The sequence below is a fragment of the Sciurus carolinensis genome, chromosome X (assembly GCF_902686445.1).
Source record: "Sciurus carolinensis chromosome X, mSciCar1.2, whole genome shotgun sequence".
Taxonomy (NCBI): Eukaryota; Metazoa; Chordata; class Mammalia; order Rodentia; family Sciuridae; genus Sciurus; species Sciurus carolinensis.
In genome coordinates, this window is record NC_062232.1 from 44,410,404 (window position 1) to 44,435,138 (window position 24,735).

General features: G+C 36.0%; 1 protein-coding gene across 1 annotated transcript in view; it reads right to left on the minus strand.

Moving 5' to 3' along the window:
- Window positions 1-24,735, minus strand: part of Wnk3 (WNK lysine deficient protein kinase 3) — a 167,181-nt gene that overhangs the window by 101,949 nt on the left and 40,497 nt on the right. The window contains exons 6-10 of the mRNA XM_047537024.1: window positions 20,535-20,623; window positions 15,980-16,199; window positions 9,488-9,782; window positions 8,233-8,426; window positions 7,994-8,143 (exon numbers count right to left, since the gene is read on the minus strand). Coding sequence (XP_047392980.1) covers window positions 7,994-8,143; window positions 8,233-8,426; window positions 9,488-9,782; window positions 15,980-16,199; window positions 20,535-20,623 — 948 coding nt within the window. The remainder of the gene's footprint in view (window positions 1-7,993; window positions 8,144-8,232; window positions 8,427-9,487; window positions 9,783-15,979; window positions 16,200-20,534; window positions 20,624-24,735) is intronic.

Here is a 24,735-nt window from a genome sequence, read left to right on the forward strand (position 1 = left end):
AAGAGTAATGAAAATATGTCCACAAAAAGATTGTTCAAGGGCTGGTGTTGTGGTTCAGTGGTAGAGCACTTGCCTCGCATGTGTGAGGCACTGGATTCAATTATCAGCACCACCTACAAATAAATGAATAAAATAAAGGTCTATCAACATAAAAAATGTTGATAAATAAATGAATAAAATAAAGGTCTATCAACAAAAAAGAATGTTCAGAGGAGCTTTGTGCATAATAGCCAAAAATTAGAAACTACTTAGGAGTTCATGAATAGTGGAATGGATACACACATTTGGCAAACCATAAAAAATATTACTTACTCTACATTAAAATGGAATAATATATATAATATGGCTCAATCTCAAAAACACATTCAATGAGAGAAGCCTTACCTAAGAGTATATATTATAGGATTTCATTTTTATGAATATTTAGAATGGACTAAACTGATGGTAAAAAAATCAATAGCATAGTATGGGGAGGACTGACTAGGGAGGAGCACAACAGAACGTTCTGGAATAATAGAAATATTCTGTACCAGGTAGGTAAGGTACAACCTGTAGGCCAAATCTGTTGCACTATCCATCTTTAAACAAAGATTTATTGGAACACAGCCATGTTTATATTATGTATGGTTGTTTTTATGCATATAACACTATGCTAAATAGTTGCAACAGAGACTGTACCCACCTTCCAAATCCTAAAATACTGTGTATACCTTTACAGAAAATGTTTGTCAACACCTATCCTAGTTGGCTCAGGATCAGATTTCCTGTTAGCTCAGGATCAGATTTCCTTAACAGGACTCCCATAGCACAAGAAATAAAAGCAAGAATCAACAACTGGGATAGATTCAAACTTAAAAGCTTTCTCTCAGCAAAGGAAACTATCAGAAATGTGAAGAGAGAGCCTACAGAGTGGGAGAATATCTTTGCCAACCATACCTCAGATAGAGCGCTAATTTCCAGAATCTATAAAGAACTCAAAAAACTCTACACGAAGAATACAAATAATCCAATCAACAAATGGGCTAAGGAAATGAACAGACACTTCACAGAAGAAGATGTACAAGTAATCACCAGATATATGAAAAAATGTTCAACATCCCTAGTAATAAGGGAAATGCAATCAAAACTACCCTAAGATTTCATCTCACCCCAATTAGAATGGCGATTATCAAGAATACAAGCAACAATAGGTGTTGGCGAGGATGTGGTGAAAAAGGAACACTCATACATTGCTGGTAGGGTTGCAAATTAGTGCAGCCACTCTGGAAAGCAGTGTGGAGATTCCTCAGAAAGCTTGGAATGGAAACACCATTTGACCCAGCTATCCCACTCCTTGGCCTATACCCAAAGGACTTAAAATCAGCATACTACAGAGATACAGCCACATCAATGATCATTGCTGCTCAATTCACCAGAGCCAGATTGTGGAACCAACCTAGATGCCCTTCAGTTGATGAATGGATAAAGAAACTGTGGCATATTTATACAATGGAATATTACTCTGCAATGAAGAATGATAAAATTATGGCATTTGTAGGCAAATGGTCGAAATTGGAGAATATCATGCTAAGTGAGATAAGCCAATCTCAAAAAACTAAAGGACGAATGATCTCGCTGATAAGCGGATGAGGACATATAATGGGGGGTGGGAGGGGCTAGCATTAGGTTTAGGGTTAGGTTTAGAGTTAGGCTAAGGAGAGCGGCAAGAATGAAGGAAAGAAGGACTGTGTAGAGGGAAAAGAGGGGTGGGAGGGGTGGGGGGAGGGGGAAAAATAAAATAAACATCATTACCCTATGTAAATGTAAAAAAAAAAAAAAAAACACCTATCCTATATCTTGATTACAATTTGGGTTAGACAGGTATAATCATTCATCAAAACCCACTGAATTATGATCTGTGCATTTTACTCTACATTAAATTTTAAATAAGAAACATAAATACCACTTTCTAATACACGATATGCATGCTAAAGTCTTTATGTAGAAGTACACTGATGTCTGCAACTTACTTTAACTTGGAAATGCATCCCAAAATAAGATTAATAAAGGGCTAAAGAGATGAATAAACAGATATGTGATACAGCAAATATAGTAAAAGTTAACTGTACAATCAATAGGGTAGGTACAAGGGTGTTCATGCTATAATATTTTTCAATTATTCTGTACCTTTGACATTTTTCAAATAAGATGTTGGGGAAATTTTTTAATTAGGTAAGGAAAATATACACCACATGCAATCTACCTGCAGAAATGAGCAGTCCAATCTCAAATACTTTGTGAAACCCTTTATTCTAAAGAAACAAATCCTGGCATTAAATGCCCTGTCTCATGAAACTTCAGTAGCAAATTATATTTATCTTTCTTCAGTCCTGTTAGGAGTCAACATATACATATCAGAGTTCATTATATTACATATTGTTGATGAGGGAATTTTAAAACATATAATACTTAAAGTAACAGCTGTTTGGAATAGTAATATATAATCACTAGACTATCACTACAACCCAGCACAGCACACCTTTTATCTATGGACCTCAAAGCATTTCATTAGCCAAGCTCAAAAAATTCAGTTTTTCAAATATATCTAAAGCAGAACAGAGAAGCGAACAAAGAATGAATCATATTCAGTTCTTTCCTTTAATTAATTCAATCAATTCCCTGATTAACTCTCACTAAAGTCATCATACCCTTTTTTCCCAATACTGACCTAGAGGATAACTGTCTTACAAAGGGGCCACATAGTATAATGATTGAGTTCATAGCCTCTGGAGCCAGATAGTCTGTGTTCAAATGCTGACCCTCTTGTATGACCCTGGGAAAGTTACTTAACCTCTCTGAACCTTACGTTCGTCACCTGTAAAACACGGACAATGACAGAATTCCTAGAGCTAGAGTTAAGACAGTACATGTAATACCTTTAGAATAGTGTCTGGGTGGCTGAGGACATAGCTCAGTGGTAAAACCCTACCCTAACATGTGCAAGGCCTGCGTTCAATTCCTAGCACCACAAAAAAAGAAAAGAAAACAACAACAAAAAAAAGAATAGTGTTTGGCACATGAGAATAACTCAATATTGTTTAATTATTCTCTTGCCTAGGCAAATACTTTATGATAAATGTAGAAACTGAAAGAGAACCACAGGCTCCTAACATTTTAGGACAAGAAAATCTTAGAAAGCTACACTGGTTTCCTTGTTCTTCAAATATGCCACACATTACTGCCATAGGGCCTTTTGTACCCATTATTCCCTCTGTCTGGAATATGCATTGTTGATTCCTCACCTACTTCCAGTGTTTGTTCAAATACCACACCTATCCAATGAGACCTACCCTGATGGCCATGTTCTTTAAAACTGCAACCCACTTTCCAACTTACCCTGCTCTACACTTTCCCTATAGCACCTTATACTGTATTATATAACTTAATTTTTACAATGGTTACTAAGTGTCTTTCTCATAGACAACAAAAGTCAATGACGGAAGGGATTCTTGTATTTTATTCACTGATAGATCCCAAGTAAGTGCTCTAATACATTTTTGTTGTTGTAGTAATCTGGACTGACCGCTTTATTTTACAGGTGAAGAAACTCAGAAGAGACTTGAATCAAGTTCACCCAGTAAGTAAGGAAAGAGTGAGGAATAAGGACTGGGACTCCCCAGTTCAGTGCTCTTTCGACTATAGCTACTATTTCCCTGATTCTTGAACATTACAGAAAAAAATCACAATCATCCACATTTCCCCCCCAGGAGAATTTACCTTTGGAATTTCTTGGCCTTGCAAATGCTGCTGTGTCTGTAATACAGAAATGCTCTGACAGGCAGTGGAAGACTGTACTGGAATGCTATGTGTCAGGAGATGAACAGAAGAAGACGGCTGATTTGGAAGGGCTATCCCAGAGTTTTGATAGAGGGTCTGCTGTTGTAATTGTGGTTCTGATGACCCAGAAAAGGGTGCTAAGCTACAAGATGGCTGCCACTGTGGCTGGCCAGCAGACTGCTGCTGCTGGATGCATGCTGGTCGGTACTGTGCTAGTTTGTTCTGTAGGGGAAAAGTTTTATTGTCTAATGCCTGAAGTGCTTGAGGCTGCTCTAAAGGCTGTATTACATGTTGCTGCTCCACTGCCGCCAGTTGCAACTGTTCTTGCAAAGGAGGTATAATCTGGACCATGTTTGAAATGGTCTTTGGAATACCTGGTAATGGCTGAATTTGATTAGGTGCCTGTGAATCAGGTACCTTCTGCTGTACAGAAGCAGTATGTTGGCTACACAAAGACTGCTGTTGATTTATGGAACCTTCTTGAGTAGACAAATGATGGATTTTCTGTGCTTGTCTATGAGATGAATGAGTCATCTGCTGATGCTGAATGAAAGCTGAGTGAGAAACCTGGCTTGGTGTTAGATATGACTGGGAAAAATGTGTTGAAAAATGAGTGGGCTGGATCTGGGACTGTGAAGAGGCCCACTGAATGAAGGACATCTGCTCAGAGTATTGAAGTTCTCTTTCTGCTGCCCTCTGAGATGTAATACTAGTTGACTGTGTCTGAGTTTTTAGCTGTTGGTGTCCAAAACTGACATCTGCTTGGGATGGAGCCACTGAACGCTGGATACTAGAATGTAACTGAGTATCTAAGTTTGGTGTTAAGTACATCTTTTGATTCAGTGTTAAAGAAGTACTACTTTGTGGTTGTGTTAAATAGGTTTGTTGCTCAGATGTCCAAGCTATATAAGGTGGTACAGAGTACAACTTCTGATCTGTAGAGCTTATAATGGGTACTAGCTTGCTATCAGGAGGGTTTATTGTGTATACTTGCTGGGTTATAAAAGTTGCCTGTTCAGTTGTCTGGATGGTGTAAGCAGTTTGTCCTGAGTAAGAGAGATGTTCAAGAGGCAGTGCCTGATAAGCAGGCTGTTCCACAGGTTGCACAGGATAAGCTGCCTGGATGGCATATGCTGTCTGGTCTGGAAATGGTGACCAAACCGGAGATTGCACTAGGTGAGCGGGCTGCCCTTGGGCCAGTGCCAAATAAGAGAACTGTGCTGTAGGTGGGACTGGAAAAGAAGTCTGCATGGAATAGGCTGGCTGTGGTCCCGGTGGTTGTACAGTGTAAAGTGGGTGCTCCAGGGCTGGCAGTGAATAAATAGGCTGTGCTGGAGCCTGGACTGGGTAAGATGGCTGTGATGAGTAAGAAGTTTGTTCCTGGGGAAGTATCACAAAGGGCAGCTGCTCAGGAGCCTTCAGTGGGAAAGGTGGTAGTTCTGTAGGTAGCCCTGGATAAGTATGTTGAACAGAATAAGATGGCCGTTCCAGCAGCTGAATCATACTTTCAATACCACCCTTTGGCTGCTGCTGACTTGCAAGAGCTTCAGACTCTTGCAGAATACAATCCTGCTGAGCATTTTTCTGTGATGATGCCATAATCTTAGGCTGTACAAATAATGGCTGCTGCTGAATAGAGGCTTGGAAACAAGGCACGGTTTCCTTCAAATGCACAGTCTGGCTTTGTGGCACTGAAGAACTTGGAGTTATAGACTCCTGATGTACCACTGGGTAGGGCTGTGATACTGACTGTATCTTTTGTGAAGGTTGATGGGCCCCTGAATGCCCCCTGATGGAATTAGAAGGGAGCTGAGCTGTATCAGCAGCATTCTGTGAACTGCTCACATATTGGGCAGAAGAATGATTCAACAAAGCTTGAGGGTGATTAACCAGTAAGAAACTAGAAGTCTGATTGGCATCTGGTGCTTTGGTTAATGCCTGATTCCCATTTCTGGGGCCAGGCTCAAGTTGAAGATCAACTGTTGGATGCTGGGAAGTCATCTGTGAAGCAGGCAATGTCTGAGGAGAAACTGCAGAAAGGACTGGTTGTGGAACTCCAGAAACTGACAAGTCTAAAATCATGGGTTGGGCTGAAGTTTGTCCATCTGTTCCAAGAGCCAGCTGCAGTTCCTGGTGCTGGTGCAAGGAAAATTCAAATTATAAATGTATATACTATGCCCATTTTAATGGGACTGTTCCAGATGATTGATAAAATAATGCTATAGTCTAAAAAAAGTCAGCAAATTATCAAAAAAGTGCTAGGTATGGCATTAGCTCCATAAAAATCCTAATACCATGAGTAAACGCTAGTTGAATATATAAAGGGCTGAGATCAGTCCCAGCAATATATTGCTCATGGCTTCTCATTTATTGCACTTACCACATTGACTCATTTGAACCTTGAAAGATCAGAGCAAATGAACCTAACACCTTCTCACACCAGATAGTGGAAGACACAAGAGACAACTAATTTCATTTTCATAGCTAAAATGCTATCGCAAGAAGAGAGGAGAGAAATTGGCTGAAATAAATATAGGTTGACTACAATAATTCCAAGAACTTGAGCCACCAGGTTCATAAAAAAACCCAAATTATTAAAACACTTGTTTATATGAATTTTATATAGTAGGTGAAAATGACAGGTTATAAAAATAATATGTATGTAATATACATATGTATCTATAAATAAAACTGTATATGAGTACATAGAAAAACAGACAAACCTAGAGCTATACCCCAAATATAAATAATAAGTGTCTCTAGCTGGAGGGACAACTCAATTTTTACTTTCTTTTTTATAACTTTATGGCCTTTACTTTTTTTAATAAGCAAAAAACACTTTGATAACAATATTTTAGCTTTTGTCTCCACAAAATTTTAACTTTTTAAAATAATTTGGAAACACATTTTAAATTCACATACCTGTATACTTATGTTGTTGAATTTAAGTAAAATATAAGCAACCATTCAAGATACTTTGCATTATAGTCTTAGAAGGAAACAAACCAAACCACAATATGAGCTCAATTACAAATATGTATCATATCATTTATAAACACTAGCCAAATACTAGGAAAGCTCAACTCTATCAGATTAAATCTACCCACTGCAGATTTTAAACTTATCTGGCATTTGTCAAGTACATGTATGCATTCCCCTTACGAGACCATGAGCTCCTTGAGGAGTCTAAGGATCATGTCTTTTTTTTTTTTATATCCCTAGAAGATGTTAGCCATTAAAAGTTTGTCAATGAACTGGATTTGACTGTACATCAATCTCTTAAACAGATACATCAGCTGCTAAGTAGAAAATGCCCAGGAGTTTAGACCGTCTTATATCTAGAGATGGAAGGCACGTTCAGGGAACAGTGGGTAGTGAGTAGAGAAAACAGGGTGATGGCAAAGAAAAGGTCAACCACATGTCCAAAGTCCATAACCTAGGCAGTGAGAATATAATTTGAATATATAAATTCATTCAAAGACTGTTTACTCATTGTTGGAAACAAATGATGCTGACTTTACTAATCTGAAAGGCAAAAATACTTCATATTCTCCTACAGAAATAAACATGAACCCAAAACAAGTCAAGAATTTAGATGGATGTGCCAAAAATTATGAAAGTCTATGAAATCTTTTTTTTGTGTGTGATACTGGGGATAGAACACAGGGGCACTTTATCCCTGAGCTACATCCCCTGCCCATAAAATTTTAAGACAGGGTCTCACTACATTGCCAAGGCTACCCTTGAGCTTGCGATCCCCCGGCCTCAGCCTCCCAAGTCACTGGTATTATAGGCGTGCACCACTGTACCCAACAATGAAATACTATTTCTAATTTATCACTCCACACTAAAGCCATGCTGGAAAAGTTCAATACCAAGAAGAAACTATCATTAACAAGAAAAAAAGATCAAAGTCCTAAGTAGATCTTTTATCTATACACTAAGTTCTCTGTTTCTTCTCCAAGTATGCAGTTTTTCAAGGTTCTAGTTACACAATGTTAGGTATATTCTCAAGAGGCATGTCTTGGGTGAAGGAAAAAATAAAGAACTTTCAGCTTTCAGTGTCCTTTATCTTAACTATGATGAACTTATGAAAGAGAATCTTTGCTTGTCAGAAAAATCTAGGCAGTGTTAAATTTGTCTCAACGAATATAGAGCCTCTAAAATGATATCTTACCTTTATCTGTGAGACCTTCTGCATAGGTAATGGGGAAACTTGGGACTGTGAAACAACTGTAGGTCCAAGGACATGTACAGGCAAAACAGTGGACTGACCTTGAACCACAGGCAAAATTTGGGGCTGAGTCAGATTTGGCTGCCTTTGTAACTGTCAAAAAAGAAAAAAAATTAAAGATAAACTCTTCCATTTATAGTAAATATGATATTGTAAATTTAAAAAACAACAGTTCATCTCACCCCTGAAACTTGCTGGCAATGTCCCACCAGTTGCTGAGACGGATAAATTTGCCCTGGAACATTTATATCAGCCTGTGGGACACTAGAAACCATTTGAGAGCCCCTCGTCTGGTTTGAGGAATAAGCTACACTGGGCTGACTTGATGTATCTGAATGTGTAACTGATCCAGCTCCTGCCTCAGGCAAATTGTCACCTATAACAAAGAAAACAAGCATTAGACCCAAGAATGGGATCAAAACTATAATATAATGGGTTGCATACTATGTATGTATAATATGTCAAAATACACCTAATTCTCATGTATATCCTAAAACAACAAATAAAAAAAAAGAAAAAAGAAAACAACCATCAGGTAGAAGGGAAAACAAAATGCACAAAGTTGAAATAGTATAGGTAATGGTGTTTCTTTTCTTTTTTATTCTGACAACCAAAGACAACTACAAATAAATATGTACCCTGAAGAATTAATCAAAAATCGTCATTTAAATTCTCTATTAAGCAATGAAATGTTGATATTATGGTATATACTAAAATTTTCTTTTCTTTTGCAGTGCTGAGGATCACATGGCCTTGCACATGTTAAGAACATGATCTACCACTGAGCTACAACCCTACCCATAACATTTTCTTAATAAAACAAACCTGAAAAAAAATCACCAAAAAACCTCCATTTGCTAGCTGTTTCATGTATATCCATTCCTAATTGAACTACACTTATCATTAGGACTTCAGTAAAATATAAGAATCATATTTTCTTTCTCCTAGAAACTGGATAGAAAAAAATACTACCTCTGTAGAACATTGGTTATTTCTATGCAAATACACTGTCCTTTTGAAAAAGAGAATGTTACAGCAGAAAAACAAAAGGACTTAGGACTAAAATACAAAGGGTCTGAACATCTAGAAAATTCCTTCCTGAGGAATATGTTTTATCTTTAGTTCCAAATTTTCTTTATTAAAGGATTTATGTTAGATCCTTAAAAACATTAGTATGGTCATTTTACTTTTTCTCTGAACAACACTAGTTACTAGATTATAACCCGACTACAGCTAGCTACTTCCATGAGTCATTTAACAGAAGTTTCTTAAATTTTAAAATAAGGAAACCAGCTGTCCTGTTTCAGGGATTTGGAAAAAGCTTTATTAAATAAGTGATAGACAACAGAATCACCTGAAAAACACAAAAGTACTATTTAAAAATAAAGGAATATGATTGGTCAGCTGTATGCATTTTACAAATTTTAACTGCTTTACCTCTAATGGAGGGGCAGTGCTGTTGTGGTTTTTTGTGTAGAAGCTGCTGTCGAACATGTTGATCAACTTCAGTTTCTTCACATTCGGCCCCAGTGTGCTGAGCAGGAGTAGGAGGCAAAGTTGTAGTTTGCTGCTGAGGAAGTACGTTTCCCATAGACTTACACTGGGAATCTCTGCGTTCTTCCAAACATCCAGCAGGCTTCTTCTCCCTTGTCTTTTTTATCAGGGTCACCCGGTCTCTAATAGATTTAGCAACAGCTTTGGAATCACTTTCATGGAAGAATCCAGACTTGACCTATAAACAAAACACAGTAAGCAAGGCACTTCCTCAACATTTAAGATTTTAGCTATTTTTAACTAACATCATTATTTTATACCCAAAACTCTAAATTTTATTAAACAACAGTCAATTTGCTTCTATATTCATTCATTCATTCATTCTTTCTTTCTTTCTTTCTTTCTTTCTTTTCCCCCAGTACTGGGGATTGAACTCAGGGGCACTCCAACACTGAGCCACATAAAAAGCCACACAGGCTTTTTACTTTTTATTTTGAAATGGGGTCACGCTAAGTTGCTGAGGCAGGTCTCGAACTTGTGATCCTCCTGCCTCAGCCTCCCAAATTGCTGGGATTAAAGGCACTTACCACCATGCCTGGCCTCTACATTCTTTCTTAATCAAAGACATACACACATGCAAGAAATAAAATAATATATTTTAATAAATATAAGAAAAATAGCAGTATTACCAAGCATTATTAAAATAGTTTGAACTTTAAATAAAAATAAAAAAGCCCTGATGTTTCAGAATATGCAGCCTTATCACAGATAACTTATGACTGTCATTAAGATTTGTAAAAAGATTAACAGTTTCTTAATTTGGCAGCATTAAATGTCTACAATATGTCCAGGACTAGGTACCAGAGAGATACAAGTAACTAAGTTGATATTTTGTCCTATATGAATAAAAAATCTGGAGGTATGAAATAGATACAAATTTAAAATGTAGTGAAGTAGAATGAGCTGCTAAAAGAGCCTGAAGGAGCACATGCCTCTCTGGAGGAAATAGGGAAAGGGTCACAGAGGAAAGTAAATTTGGACCTGGATAAAAGCCAAACAAAGGAATGTACAGGCTATTGAAGAAGGCACAAATGAAGTCTGGAGTGGAGATCAACATTCCAGGGAGAGAGAATTATATTCAGAGCAAAATATTACATCTTACCAGGCATTACAAGTGTCAGAGAAGAAGAAACAGTTCTGCCTGTTGTCTCAGAGCAACAAAGGTAAGCATCAGAGAAAATGACTTGAGAAGGTACCATGGCACATCATTTTCAATTCTACAGTCTGCTTTTTAAAGAAAGTCTTGCAGGTCTGCAGATTCTTGAGAAATGTCATGGCAGTTGAAAGATGAGTAACATGTTAGGTGAAACAGTCGGGCACAATGGTACATGCCTGTAATCGCAGGGGCTTGGGAGGTTGAGGCAAGAAGATTGAAAGTTCAAAGCCAGCCTCAGCAACTTAACTAGGCCCTAAGCAAATATCATGACCCTGCCTCAAAATAAAAAATAAAGAAGGGTGAGGAGGTAGCTAAGTGGCAAAGCGCCCCTGGGTTAAATTCCCAGTACAAAAAAAAAAAAGTTAGATGAAACACACATATCCAATTGTGCTCCCTCCCAAAACTCTAAACAAAAAAACTACCCGATAGTAAATGGAATTTTAAATTATAAACACACAAGAACAGGGTGAATAAGAGAAAGGTGATGATAATGACATTTTGAATACCTTGGGATATAGAAAACAAAAATAAAAACAAAGCTAGCAAAACTGGGAAAGGTGAACTACAGAAAACTAAGAACCATTTATACTGAAGAACAATCATAAAGCACAGGAACTGGCAGTACTAGGTACTTCTACAACTGAAGGTAAAATGAAAAGAGATGTCTAAAATAGTGGAGACTCAGTTATAAGGTTTTGTGCAGCAGTTATTTAGGTCCCTGCATCTCACCGTTCCTTCAATACCTTTGCATGATTGCTTCCCCCTACCCCATAAATCTAGGGTTTTATTCTCTGAAAAGAGCAAAAAAGAAAGGATCTCTGGTTTACAAAATACCAAGTGCAGCTGAGTAAGGTTATGGCTACCAGGTTAAAAACAAAACTAGTAAGTGACCATGTGTAGCTGGGTATCAAATGCAGAAATGCTCAACCTTCTTCCTTATTTGGTTGCCAAAATACTGGTAGGTAAGACCCTTATCCTCCAGGAAGGAGACTGAAAGTTGCTTCTCTGGAGAATCTTACCAAAGCAAGATGAAAGATTTATAAATACCTATCTGAGATTCCCAGATTAATGGTCCACCCAATTACTTGATAGTAGTCAAAGTTAACAAGTCTTTTGCAAACAATAATACATCTAGATAGTTTGTTAGCTCCTGTAGTGGCCAAAATTATGGCCCCAAAAGGATATCCCCACCTGACTGCCAAACCTGTGAACATGATGAGATATCACTCCTACCATTATTTATCTATATATAGCACAGATGACCTTAAGCTAGGGAGATTAACTGGGTGACCCTTTTACAAGCAGATGACACTAGAAGGATTCACCAAGCCAATCCTGTTTTTGAAGACAGGGTTGGGCACATGAAAGGACTAAAAAGCAGCTTCTAGAAGCTGAAAGCAGTCTCCAGCTAATAATACCCAGCAAGAAAACTGGGATCTCAATGATAACAACTGCATGTAATTGAATTCTGCCAAGAACCTGGATAAGCCCCAAAGCAGATTTTACACAGAACTCCAAGATAAGAGCCAGGCTAGACAACACATTGATTTGAGGCTTGTGAGATCCTAAGAGGAGAATCCAGTCAAGCCTACCAGGAATTCTGAAAGAAAATAAACAGGTGTTGTTTTAAGCTACTAAATTTGTAGTAAATGTAACAATAAACTCCTTATTCAAAAGAGTAGTCAAAAACACTAACTTTACAGAGAGGTATGACAACAGTGCATCTACAAAACAAAAACAAGATGTTTACCCTAAAAAGGAACAGATAAAAAAATTAAAAGGGATCCTTAAAATTCAAAACACATAAAGCAGTATGGAGATTCCTCAGAAAGCTTGGAATGGAAACACCATTTGACCCAGCTATCCCACTCCTTGGCCTATACCCAAAGGACTTAAAATCAGCATACTACAGAGATACAGTCACATCAATGTTCATTGCTGCTCAATTCACCATAGCCAGATTGTGGAACCAACCTAGATGCCCTTCAGTTGATGAATGGATAAAGAAACTGTGGCATATATATACAATGGAATATTACTCCGCAATGAAGAATGATAAAATTATGGCATTTGTAGGCAAATGGATGAAATTGGAGAATATCATGCTAAGTGAGATAAGTCAATCTCAAAAAACTAAAGGACGAATGATCTCGCTGATAAGCGGATGAGGACATATATTGGGGGGTGGGAAGGGTTAGCATTAGGTTTAGGGTTAGGGATAAGGAGTGTGGTAAGAAAGAAGGAAAGAAGGACTGTATAGAGGGAAAAGAGGGGTGGGAGGGGTTGGGGGGGAAGGGAAAAAAAAATAATGAATCAAACATCATTGCCCTATGTAAACGTATGATTACACAAATGGTATGCCTTGACTCCATGTACAAATAGAGAAACAACATGTATCCCATTTGTATACAATAATAATAAAAAAAAATAATAAAAAATAAAAAAAATTTTAAAAAATTCAAAACACATTAATAGACATGAAAAACTCAACAGAAGAGTTAGAAAATAGAATTGATAACATCTGCCAGAGGAGAATAAAAAGAAAATGAGATGGAAAATAGAAAAGAATATTGGAAAACCTGTTCAAGAGGCCCAACATCTAAATACTGGCAGTTTCAGAAGGAGAAACACAAAAGAAATCAACAGAATACTTCAAGAAACATTCCAGAATTAAAGGATATGTTTTGACAGACTTAAAAGATCCACGGAGTATGCAATGGTGGATGAAAACAGGCTCAAATCAAGATACATTACTGTGAAATTTTAGATCAATGAGAACAAAAGATCTTCCAAAGCGGGGAAAAATGGGTCACATGTAAACAATCAAGTATCACAACAACTTTGGTCTTTTTCCCGTCTGGCGGTCCGATTAGGGACTCGATCCTTGGTCCTTGTATATGCTAGGCAAACGCCCCCCAAGAGGAGCCATCCCTTCAGCTCTAACTTTGGCCTTTTTAAAAAATATTTTTATTAGTTGTTGGTGAACCTTTACTTTTTATTTACTTATTTATATGCGGTGCTGAGAATCGAACCCAGTGCCTCACACATGCTAGGCAAGCACTCTACCACTGAGCCACGACCCCAGCCCCAACTTTGGACTTTTTAACAATACTAAAAGCCAAACGGGCAGGGAGCAATGACTCCAAATTAAAAAAAAAAAAAAAAAAGCAACAGTCAACCAAAAGTGCTTCGGTCTGCCAAAATTATCAATTAAATACAAAGATGGAAAAAAGCATTTTTGTATTCCAAATCTCAAAAAATTTACCTCCCATGTACACCCTTTCTTAAGAAGACAGCAGAAAACTTAAAACACTATACTACAGTATAGACAGGATGTACTGTGATTTCTTTTTTAATTTTTTTTACATGTTGATAGGCCTTTATTTTTATTCATTTATTTATATGTGGTGCTGAGAATTGAACCCAGGGTCTCACACATGCTAGGCAAGTGCTCTACCACTGAGCCACAACCCCAGCCCATATACTGTGATTTTTATACCTCTGCATGTTGGTAGAAACAAAGAAATATTGATTTTTAGTTTTAGAGATTTTTTAAACTGAAGTAATTTTACATTGTTTTACTTATTCTAAAATAATATGTTCATTGTAAATATTAAAAAAATACAGAGATATATAACATATATTTGAAAGTCAGGCTCAGTGGCATATGCCTATAATCCCAACAATTTAGGAAACTGAGGGAAAAGGATCACAAGTTTAAGGCAAGCTTCAGCAACTTAGTAAGACTCTGTCTCAAAATGAAAAATAAAAAGGGCTGGGGATGTGGTTTAGTGGTACAGTGCCACTGGGTTCTGTCTCCAATACTGCAAAAAAAAAAAAAAAAAATCCAATACTTCAAGAAAAGAAGCTAGCAGAAAAGTGTGCCACTAAAACAAAAGGACAGGCCAGGTAAGAAAAAAATATGGGATTTAAGAAATATAAATCCCAATACAGGAGTGAGGCAAAGAAAAGTCTAGGAAGATAGTAAAGGTAAGTATCCAGATGCCAGTTGTACACCAGATGTCCAAGGAAAACATTTCAGATTAGAACAGCATAACTATAAATTCAGAAATGTTAAGGGCTATCATCTCCAAGATCCCCACTGTCATTGTTCTATCCTTTTTAACCTGAGGCCAGAATGTCCAGGTAAGCCTGACTCGGATGGGCGATACATAGCCAGTCTTGACTATGTGCTGCTGCAACTCATGCAGGCCCCACCTACCAGCACTGGTAGCTGCTTGGAGTAGGTGTAGACTTCACTTTCCAGCAATTAGTGACATGCTATGATATACTGAGGGTGGGGGCTGGTCACAGAAAAATTAGAAATGGAAATATCAGAGTGGCCCACTTTCTGTACAACCATATGGTTAACAAACAACTAATTTCTGGTCTGCACAACAGCCTTTGTCAGTGCTCTGACTATGCTGAGCCATGGGTTTATTTCTTTGAACTCACTGTTAACCTTATACTCCGATTTCCCCAGAAACAGCTCTTGTTTGCTGGTAGGGAAGTTGAAACCAGATGATGATCCAGAGACTCTCTTCAGCTTATCCTCCCCTGGGGTTTTTCATCTAATTATACCAATACTACCCCCGTGTAACCAGCTAGGTGTGTTATTTGCTGCTTAGGTTTATAAAATAAAACAATATATTACTTAGGTAAACTATAATGAAAAGCAAAAGAGTGAGTAATAGAAAAGTCAAGATACATATTGCCTATGGAGCTAAGAGAGGGAATGTAGCTGGGAGCAACACACTGGTGGTTTCAAAGGCAATGATAATGTTCTATTTCTTAACGAATGTAGTGTTGTATTGTTCTTTACAGTGTGCATACAAAGTCCATACACTATGCTACTGAGATACATTTTACAATAAGAAAACAATTTAAATAAAGAAAACAGGAGAAAATGGAAGACTGGCCTAGGTGACACATTCCTGTAATATCAGTGACTTGGGAGACTAAGGCAGGAGGATCACAACTTTGAGACCAGCCTGGGTGATTAATGAGACCCTGTCTCAAAATAAAAAGTAAAAATGGCTGGTGATGTAGTTCAGTGGTTAAAGTGCCCCTGGATTCAGTGCCCTGTTCTGAAAATATACTAGCAAACAAAACAAACAAAAACCAGGAGAAAGTGAGAGAAAAGAAAGCAATGAAAACAAAAAAGTAATCAAACCTGATACCATATGTGGCAGGAGAAAACAGTGGTAAAACTTACTTACCATTTCATATGCTACTTCCTCAGGTGTATCTGTTTCTAAATTGAAACTGAATTCAATAGCTTCATTGTCTTTGTGTTTGCCTTTTAATTTTTTAGGGTCTTCAACCCAGAGTCTTAAAGCCAGGAATGAATTTGAGCAATCATCTTCCTCGGCTAGCTCTACCCTCAGTCCTGTATCCTCAGCAAAAAATGCGTGGTTTAGTAGGTTCCTGATAGACAACCTAATAAGCAAAATATATATCTTATTATCAATTCTTCCAATCATGTCAAAATTATTTATATCAAAACAATGTTATTTAAATTTTCTAGTAATAAAACCAAATCTTATTTGTTATAAAACTAAATCTTATAAAGAATACAAAGAAATCCCAAATAACATGCATACATGGTAACTTTAAAAATTAATTATACCAGGCATAGTGGTGCACACCTGTAATATGACTGACTTGGAAGGCTCAGGCAGAGGGATCCTAAATTTGAGGCCAGCCTCAGCAAAAAATGAAAAAATGGGCTGTGGATATAGCTCAGTAATAGAGCACCCCTCTATTCAATCCCCAGTAACACAGAAAATAAATAAATAAGATTAATTACTACCAGTAAAACATCTAGACAACAAACTTTGCTTTTTTTTTTTCCCCCATAGTGGGAATTGAGTCCTAGCACTACAACCCCAGCCCATTTCATTTTATTTTGAGGTAGGGTTTTACTAAATTGTCCAGGCTAGCCTCAAACTTGCAATCCTCCTGCCTCAGTTTCCCAAGTCGTCGGGATTACAGGAATGTGCCACCCCGCCTGCTATATAATGAACTTCAACATACATAAATATATGCCTAGAAAGAATTAGAGGGCTGGGGAGATAGCTCAGTTGGTAGAGTGCTCGCCTCACAAGCACAAGGCCCTGGGTTCAATCTCCAGCACCGCAAAAAAAAAAAAAAAAAAAAAAAAAAAGAATTAGAGAAGTACATGTTGGGTGGATTAATTTTCCCTAAGCCATCAGCTTAAGTTACTAAGACTCCAACAACAGATTCTCAGCAAATGAAACTAAAAACTCCCCCAGATAGATACATTCTAAAGTAAATTAGAAATTCAAACTCCTTCACAAATGTTTATGTCATTGACTTCATTAGCAATGGTGTGCTTCACTCTTTAGAAGAATGTTGTGGGTGAAGCTAATGTGGTTCAACAAAGTTCAGTGGTTTTCTTTAAGTATTTAACTCTGGTTTTAGGCCACAGTATACATATAATGGAATCAACCCTAGCTTAATATCAAGGATTAACCATCTCTGAGAAGGAAAAAAAAAAAGACAAGACTTCAAAAGATTCTTTTACAAAGGAGGGCAATTATTTCCCTTCAACTAATGTTTAAAAGATATATAAGGTTTAATCGATCTGTATTAGAGGCCAGGAGGAGCTGAAACTAATATATTCCATAATGTCTATGTAAAGAGACCCTCGTGTACTACTTAAAGCAGAAAAGAATCATGTGGACAACCTGGTGTCCTGTAAATAGAGGCTTTTCAACCCTCTACATTTATTATCATTATTATTATTATTATTTTGGTGCAGGGGATTGAACCCAGGGGTGCTCTACCACTGAGCTATATCCCCAGGCCTTTCCAAGTCCTTTTTATTTTCAATTTTGAGATAGGGTCTCACTAAGTTGCTTAGGGCTTCACTAAGTTACTGAGGCTGGCCACAACCTTAACAGTCCTTCTGCCTCAGCATCCTGAGTCACTGGGTTTACATAGGTGCACCACCACACCCAGCTACCCTCTACATTTTTTTAGTGAAAAGAGACAATTAAGACAATGTTATTTTAAAAACAAGCTTGTTCAAACTAATTTAGCTTTAATACTAGTGAGATAAGTGTAAGGAAGCACAACCAAGTTTAACCCACTGCCTCTTGATGAAAGTTTTTACTATTTTTACTGAGAAATAATTACAGTAATAGCAGCAGGATAGGGCTGGGGATATAGCTTGGTAGAGTGTTTGCCTAGCATGAAAAGTCCCTGGGTTCAATCCCCAATATCATAAAAAATGTTTTTTTATGATATTAAAAATGGGCAAAGGAACCAGACACAGTGGCACACGACTATAACCCCAATGACTCCAGAGGCTGAAGCAAGAGTATGCCTCAGCAACGTAGAGAGCAACTTGGTGAGACCCTACCTCAAAAAAATTTTTTTAAAAAGCTGGGAAGTAGCTAAGTAGTAAAGTGCCCCAGGGTTCAACACATAGTACCAAAACAATTTTTTAAAAAAATAAAATAAAAGTGGGCAAAGGATTTAAACAGATAGTTCTCTGAAGATGTATAAATCACCAATAAGCTCATGAAAATGTGTTCTACCTCATTAGTCATTAGGAAAACACAAATTAAAACCACAATTATGTATTACTTCACACCCATCAGAATGACTATTACCAAAAACCAGAACATAACCAGTGTTGGAAAGGATGTTGAGAAATTAAGAGCTATCATGTACTCATGGTAGAAATATAAAATTTTGCAGCTGAAGTGGAAAAAATGTTTGATGGTTATTCAAAAAGTTAAACATAGTATTATCCAGCAATGACACTCCTAGGGTATATACCCAAAAGACTTGAAAGAAGGAATTCAAATAGATATCCATATACCAACATTCATGTAGCATTATTCACAGCAGTCAAAAGGTGAAAACGTTCTAAGTAAATGTCTATCAGTAGATGATTATATCAATAAAATATGGTATATACATTATAATGGAATATTATTCAGCCTTAAAAATAAAGGAAATTGCAGGGAGGAAGGGAGGAAATGCTGGGGAGTGATATTGACCAAATTATGTTTCTAGATTGTGTGCATGTATGAATATGTAACAACTAATCCAATCAATATGTACAACTATAATGCACCAATATAAAATATGGGGCAAAAAGGGAAGAAACTCTGATGCTACATGCTACAAGGGATCAACCTTGAAAACACAATGTAAATGAAATAAGCCAGAAACAAAAGAATAAACATTGTTTGATCCCATTTATATGAGGTGCCTGAAATAGGTAAACTCATAGAGATAAAATGTAAGAGAGAGATTTCCAGGGACTGGAAGGAAAAAGGAAGGGAGAATTATTGTTTAATGGGTACTGAGTTCCAATTTGGGATGACGAAAAGGTTCTGGAGATAGTGTTGATAGTTGTACAACAATATAAATGTACCTAATGCCATTGAATTTTACACTTAAACATGGCTAAAATGGTGACTCTTAAGTTATGTATACTTTACTACAATTGAAAGTAAAACTAGCCAAGCATGGTGTCACATGACTGTAATCCAAGTGGCTCAGAAGGCTGAGATGGGAGGATCACAAGTTCAAGGCCAGCCTCAGCAACTTAGGAAGACCCTAAGCAATTTAGCAAGATCCTGTTTCAAAATAAAAAATAAAATTGCTTGGGATGTAGCTCAGTGGCTAAACACTTCTGGGTTAAATCCATAGTACCAAAAAATGTTTGTAAAATTAAAAATATTAAAAATAAATGAAACTAGATGCAGCCTGTTTGTATGAACACTAAGAATGTTCAGGGTTTTGTTTTATTTGCATTACTGAGTATCAAACCCAGTGGCACTCTACCACTAAGGAACAACTCAAACCCTTTTTATTTCAAGACAGGGTCTTGCTAAGTTGCCCTAGTTGGCCTTGAACTTGCAATCCTCCTGCTTCTACCTCACAAGTACCTAGTATTACAGGCATGAACCACCAAGTCTGTTGAGTCCATTTTAAATTTTTTCTGTGACAGGGTCTCATTATGTTGCTCAAGATAGTCTTGAACTTGTGAGTTCAAGCTATCCTCTGTCTCACTATACCTGGCTTTTATTAAGAGTTCTATAATAAAATTATAATTAAACACACCTTACATTAGTGGTTTTATATATTCTCAGATATACATCACTAAATCAAGACAGAAAACTAATAAAAATGTGGAGGGGTCAATGAAATGCTGATGCAAATTATTTGTTTAAAGGATATATCATTGATAAGGTGGTAAAAATTAAAAGATATACACACTATTTTAAGTCAGTAATTTTCTAAGGCTCAAATTAAAGGGAAGTAAAAGATAAGACTAAAATGACTTGTTCATAAGAAACACACACATTGGGGTACAAATAAATCTAGAATATTACTTCTGAAACAAAAGCATCTATATCAACTTTACCATTACTGTGACACAGGAATATATGATCAAATAAAATATTCTGTCTATCCTCAACTGGTAGAAGCAAGGTAATCTGTGAGGGCCTACTACCTAGATTGATGCTTAAGTTGCTGGTTAAAGATGATGAAAGCTTGTCAGAATATGCACACACAAACAAACCAAATGTCAGCTCAAGGAAAATTCAGCACATGATATCAAAGTCTGAAATGTCAACATGCATTGATACACTTCACTCTATACCATATGGTTTGGCTTCCACTCAAAAGTCATACCCAGCATGAGGAAAAGGTCAAAAAATGACCCAGTGTTTGATAAGAGAAAAAACACTTCCATCAGTTATGTCATTTCACTAGACTTGCACCCACCTTTCAGATTTGTTTTGACGAATACATCCTTCAATGATTTCTTTCACTTCAGGATCAGTGACTTTATTAAAGCTGGCCGGTTTAATGCCCTGGAAGAACAAACATGGTTTTGTATCACAAATTACACAATTGAAAATCCAATCAACATGATAGTTTTAACATTATTTTTATCACCAAATCACATCTCATTTTTAAATGAGAAAAAAATATTTATATGGAAAAATGTACAAAACTTCTTTGACCAAAATTTTGCTATAACCCTAAAAATAACCATGAAATTATAAATCTAAATCTCCAATTATAAAGACAAACTTGCATATTATGTTTTATATTTATATGGTAGTATACAAAAACTAAAAATGTTCTCAAAGTAGCCAGATGCATGCCTGTAATCCCAGCAACTGAGGTGAATTAGGCAGGAGAATCTCAAATTTGAGGTCAACCTGGGCAACTCAGACTCTATTTCAAAATAAAAAGTAAAAATAGCTCAGTTAAGAAAGCTGTATGTAGAATATCCCCAGGTTCAATTTCTAGCACTGAAAAAAAAGGGGGTCAAAGTAATTAATGATATGTAGAATCCTCATAATTTAATATTAAGTAGGGAAAAAAGGATCCAAACATGTACATATAGTATAACACCAATTAGAAAAATTATAATAACTATTTTTGAAATCAGAGAAATAATATTATTTTAAAAATTTATGAAAATTTAAAATAAAGTTTTTTATTTCAAATATTTCAATGAATATAATTCAAAGTTTTTTAGAATGACAAGAATCAATAAATAAGCCGTCTTTGTATTATATACACATACATCTATATTTACATGTATGACATATATATGTTCACATAGGAAAACTTGAGAAATCTATATTTTTATGCTTAAGCAATATTACAATACCAATAGAACCCTATCATGCTAATTAGCAGGTTACACAAAAATTCATAATGTTCAATAGGTTCAGAAAATACATCAAATATTCCTATGATAATTGTATTAGCTGCCTGAATCTACTTATTTTATACTTTATTTCCTTTTATTTGAGTTTTAGATTTTTTTAAATCCAAGTATTATTGTAATCATTTGATAGAAAATTCCAAATTAAACTAATAACAAAATTATAATAGAAAGAATAATTATCATGAATGGAGGCAACTTAAGATCTACTTCCAGGTGGGCATGGTGGTGCATGCCTGTAATCCCACTGGCTTTGGAGACTAAGGCAGGAGGATCCCAAGTTCAAAGTCAGCCTCAGCAACTTAGCAAGGCCCTAAGCAACTTGGCGAGGTCCTATCTCAAAATAAAACTTTCTAAAAAAGGGTTGGGAATGTTGCCCAGTGGTTAAATGCCCCTGGATTCAATCCCCAGTACAAAAAAAAGAAAGAAAGAAAGAAAGAAAAAAAGAAAGAAAGAGAGAGAGAGAGAGAGAGAGAGAGAGAGAGAAAAGAGAAGAGAAGAGAGAGAGAGAGAGAGAGAGAGAGAGAGAGAAAGAAAGAGAAAGAAAGAAAGAAAGAAAGAAAAAGAAAGAAAGAAAGAAAGAAACCTACTTTTAAGCCTGTCACACTACCCTACATGACACAGAATCAGAAAACCCAGTATCATGTACCAGTAAATCTGGTGAGATAAGGAGTTAATTTGATTCCAAATTCAACAAATTTTATAAATGGAAATATGAGTTGTGATATGGCATTTCTGTGAGTTTAATGCAAAATAATAGTTATTACAAATGAAATTGTGTTATTCTATTTATAGAAAAAGTCCACTTTGACCTTTCCATTAGCCTATTATCCATTTCCCAGCCCTGGGTAATTATTGCCTTTCTCTGTTTCTAAGTGAAAACAGTTAGGGAACTATAATTTACAAATCAAGTACAAAATACTTTTCTACTTAGAGTTTTCCAAAATGTGAGCCAAAACTAAAATGATATTCTCTTTTTCTGCGCTCTTCAAGAGATTTTTCAAACATACTAAAAAGATTAGTATATTGAAGCCCCACATAACTATCACCTTCAAAAACAATCATTATATTTTATAAATCTTGTTTCAGCTATCTACCTGCATATCTTTCATATACTGGAGTACATTAAAGCAAATCTAAGGCATCACATAATTTGATCCACAAATTTTTCATTTTATATCTCTAATAGATCAGAATCATTTTTAAAATATCATTATCTCAACTCAAATCATTTCTTAATGTTATCTAAAACCCAATGCATTTTTAAATTTTCAAAATTGTCTAAGTGAAGTTTTTTTTAATAGTTGGTTTGTTCAAATCAAGATCCAAAGTCTATACATTACATGTAGGGTGTGCTGGAGCTCTCATATAAACTCATAAAGAACTACTACATTTTCAGGAATTTTGTAAGCAATTTAAACATAGCCATTTTAAAAAACTGAATTAAATAAATTTACAATTAAATAAGTTCTATTAAAAGCCAAGGTAATAAATATTGAAAACATCACTCTGTATTTTTCTACATTTTGTCATTACTTATGCATTTGAGATTGTTAATAGATATTGTATATGTTTGGTGGAAATATCATATAATGAGTATCAGTATGTATCTCTTCCCACATCTGCATTCAGTGAGGCCACACCAATAATTTAAAATCAGCCAAGGTGGAAGTATTCACAACACAAAAATCAGCAAATACTAGAAATCAGTGCTTTTCTTTTTTTTTCATGGAATCGACTGCTAAACCTTTACCAGCTCAATACTTCTCTTAAGTCTCTTAAGTGCCCATCAAATGGATGGAGAAAAAAAAATGCAGTATATGTATAAAAATGCAGTATATACACAATAGAATACTATTAATCCTTAAAAAAGAAATTCTATCATTTGTGACATGGATTAACCCAAAGGACATTATGCTAAATGAAATAAGACAGGCAAAGAAAAACAAATATCACATGATCTCACTTACATGTGGAACTTAAAAGAATCAAACTTGTGGAAATAGAGTATAGAATCATAGTTATCAATGACTGGGGAGCTGGGGAGCTGATAGTAAAAGGGTACAATTTGCAATTAGACCAGAGGAATAAGTTTGAGATCTTTTGTACAGCAGAGTAACCAGTCAAAAATAATAGTGTACATTTCAAAATAATCAACAAAGTAAATTTCAAATGTCTCATCACCAAAAAAAAATCTCATCAGCAAAAAAGGTGATGGATATGTTAACTAGCTTGATTTGATCATTACATATCATATGCATATACCAAAATATCATATTTTATCCCATAAATGTATACAATTATGATTTTTATATTTAAATTACTATTAATTTTAAGGGGTTAAAAAACAGTATCTATTAGCTACTTCATGCACTAACAATCTCTTCCATGGCCCATCTTGAGCCACTCAACTGTATATGAAATAGTCCTCCTTTGAACAATCATAAAAAAACTCCTGTTTCTACTGCCTTATATCCCTTACTTTATTCTCCTCCTCTTATAGTTGCTTGTGAATTTATATTATTCCCCTACTAGAAACATAAGCTATTTGAGGATAGAAAACACTTCTTTCTCATCTTTGCATTCCTTGCAATCTCTACCACAAAAAATTACATATACCTAGGACTCAAATACTATATCTCTTGAATTATATTTTAACTGCCTTTCATAATCAGGCTTATAGAACTATAAGTAGCCTTCAAATCCTTCTAGTCCATATTATTCAGATCTGAAGAATAAGATTCATCTAATAAATATCTAAAAATTCATTACAAAAGAATGAATACTGATGATATACCTGTACATTTTCCCAAAGACACTAATATGGAGCATTTTAGATAACCTCAATAGGGTGCAGGTATATTATGAATTTAAAGTTTGTCTTAGTATGTTTTATGCAGCTTTTTCACTGCTGTGGCTAAAGGACCCAAACAGCACAATTGTAGAGGAGGAAAAGTTTATTTAAGGGCTCATAGTTTCAGAGGTCTTAGTCCATAGAAGGCTGGCTCCATTCCTCAGGGCTTGAGGTAAGGCAGAACATCATGGCAGAAGAGTGAGGCAGAGGGAAGTGGCTCACATAACGATCAGAAAGCAGAGAAAGAGAGGCTCCACTCTCCAGATACAAAATATATACCCCATAGTCACACCCTCAATGAACTACTTCTTCCATCCACACCCCAACTGCCTCCAGTTACCAGTTAATCACATCAGGGATCAATTCACTGATTAGGTTAAGGTTATATA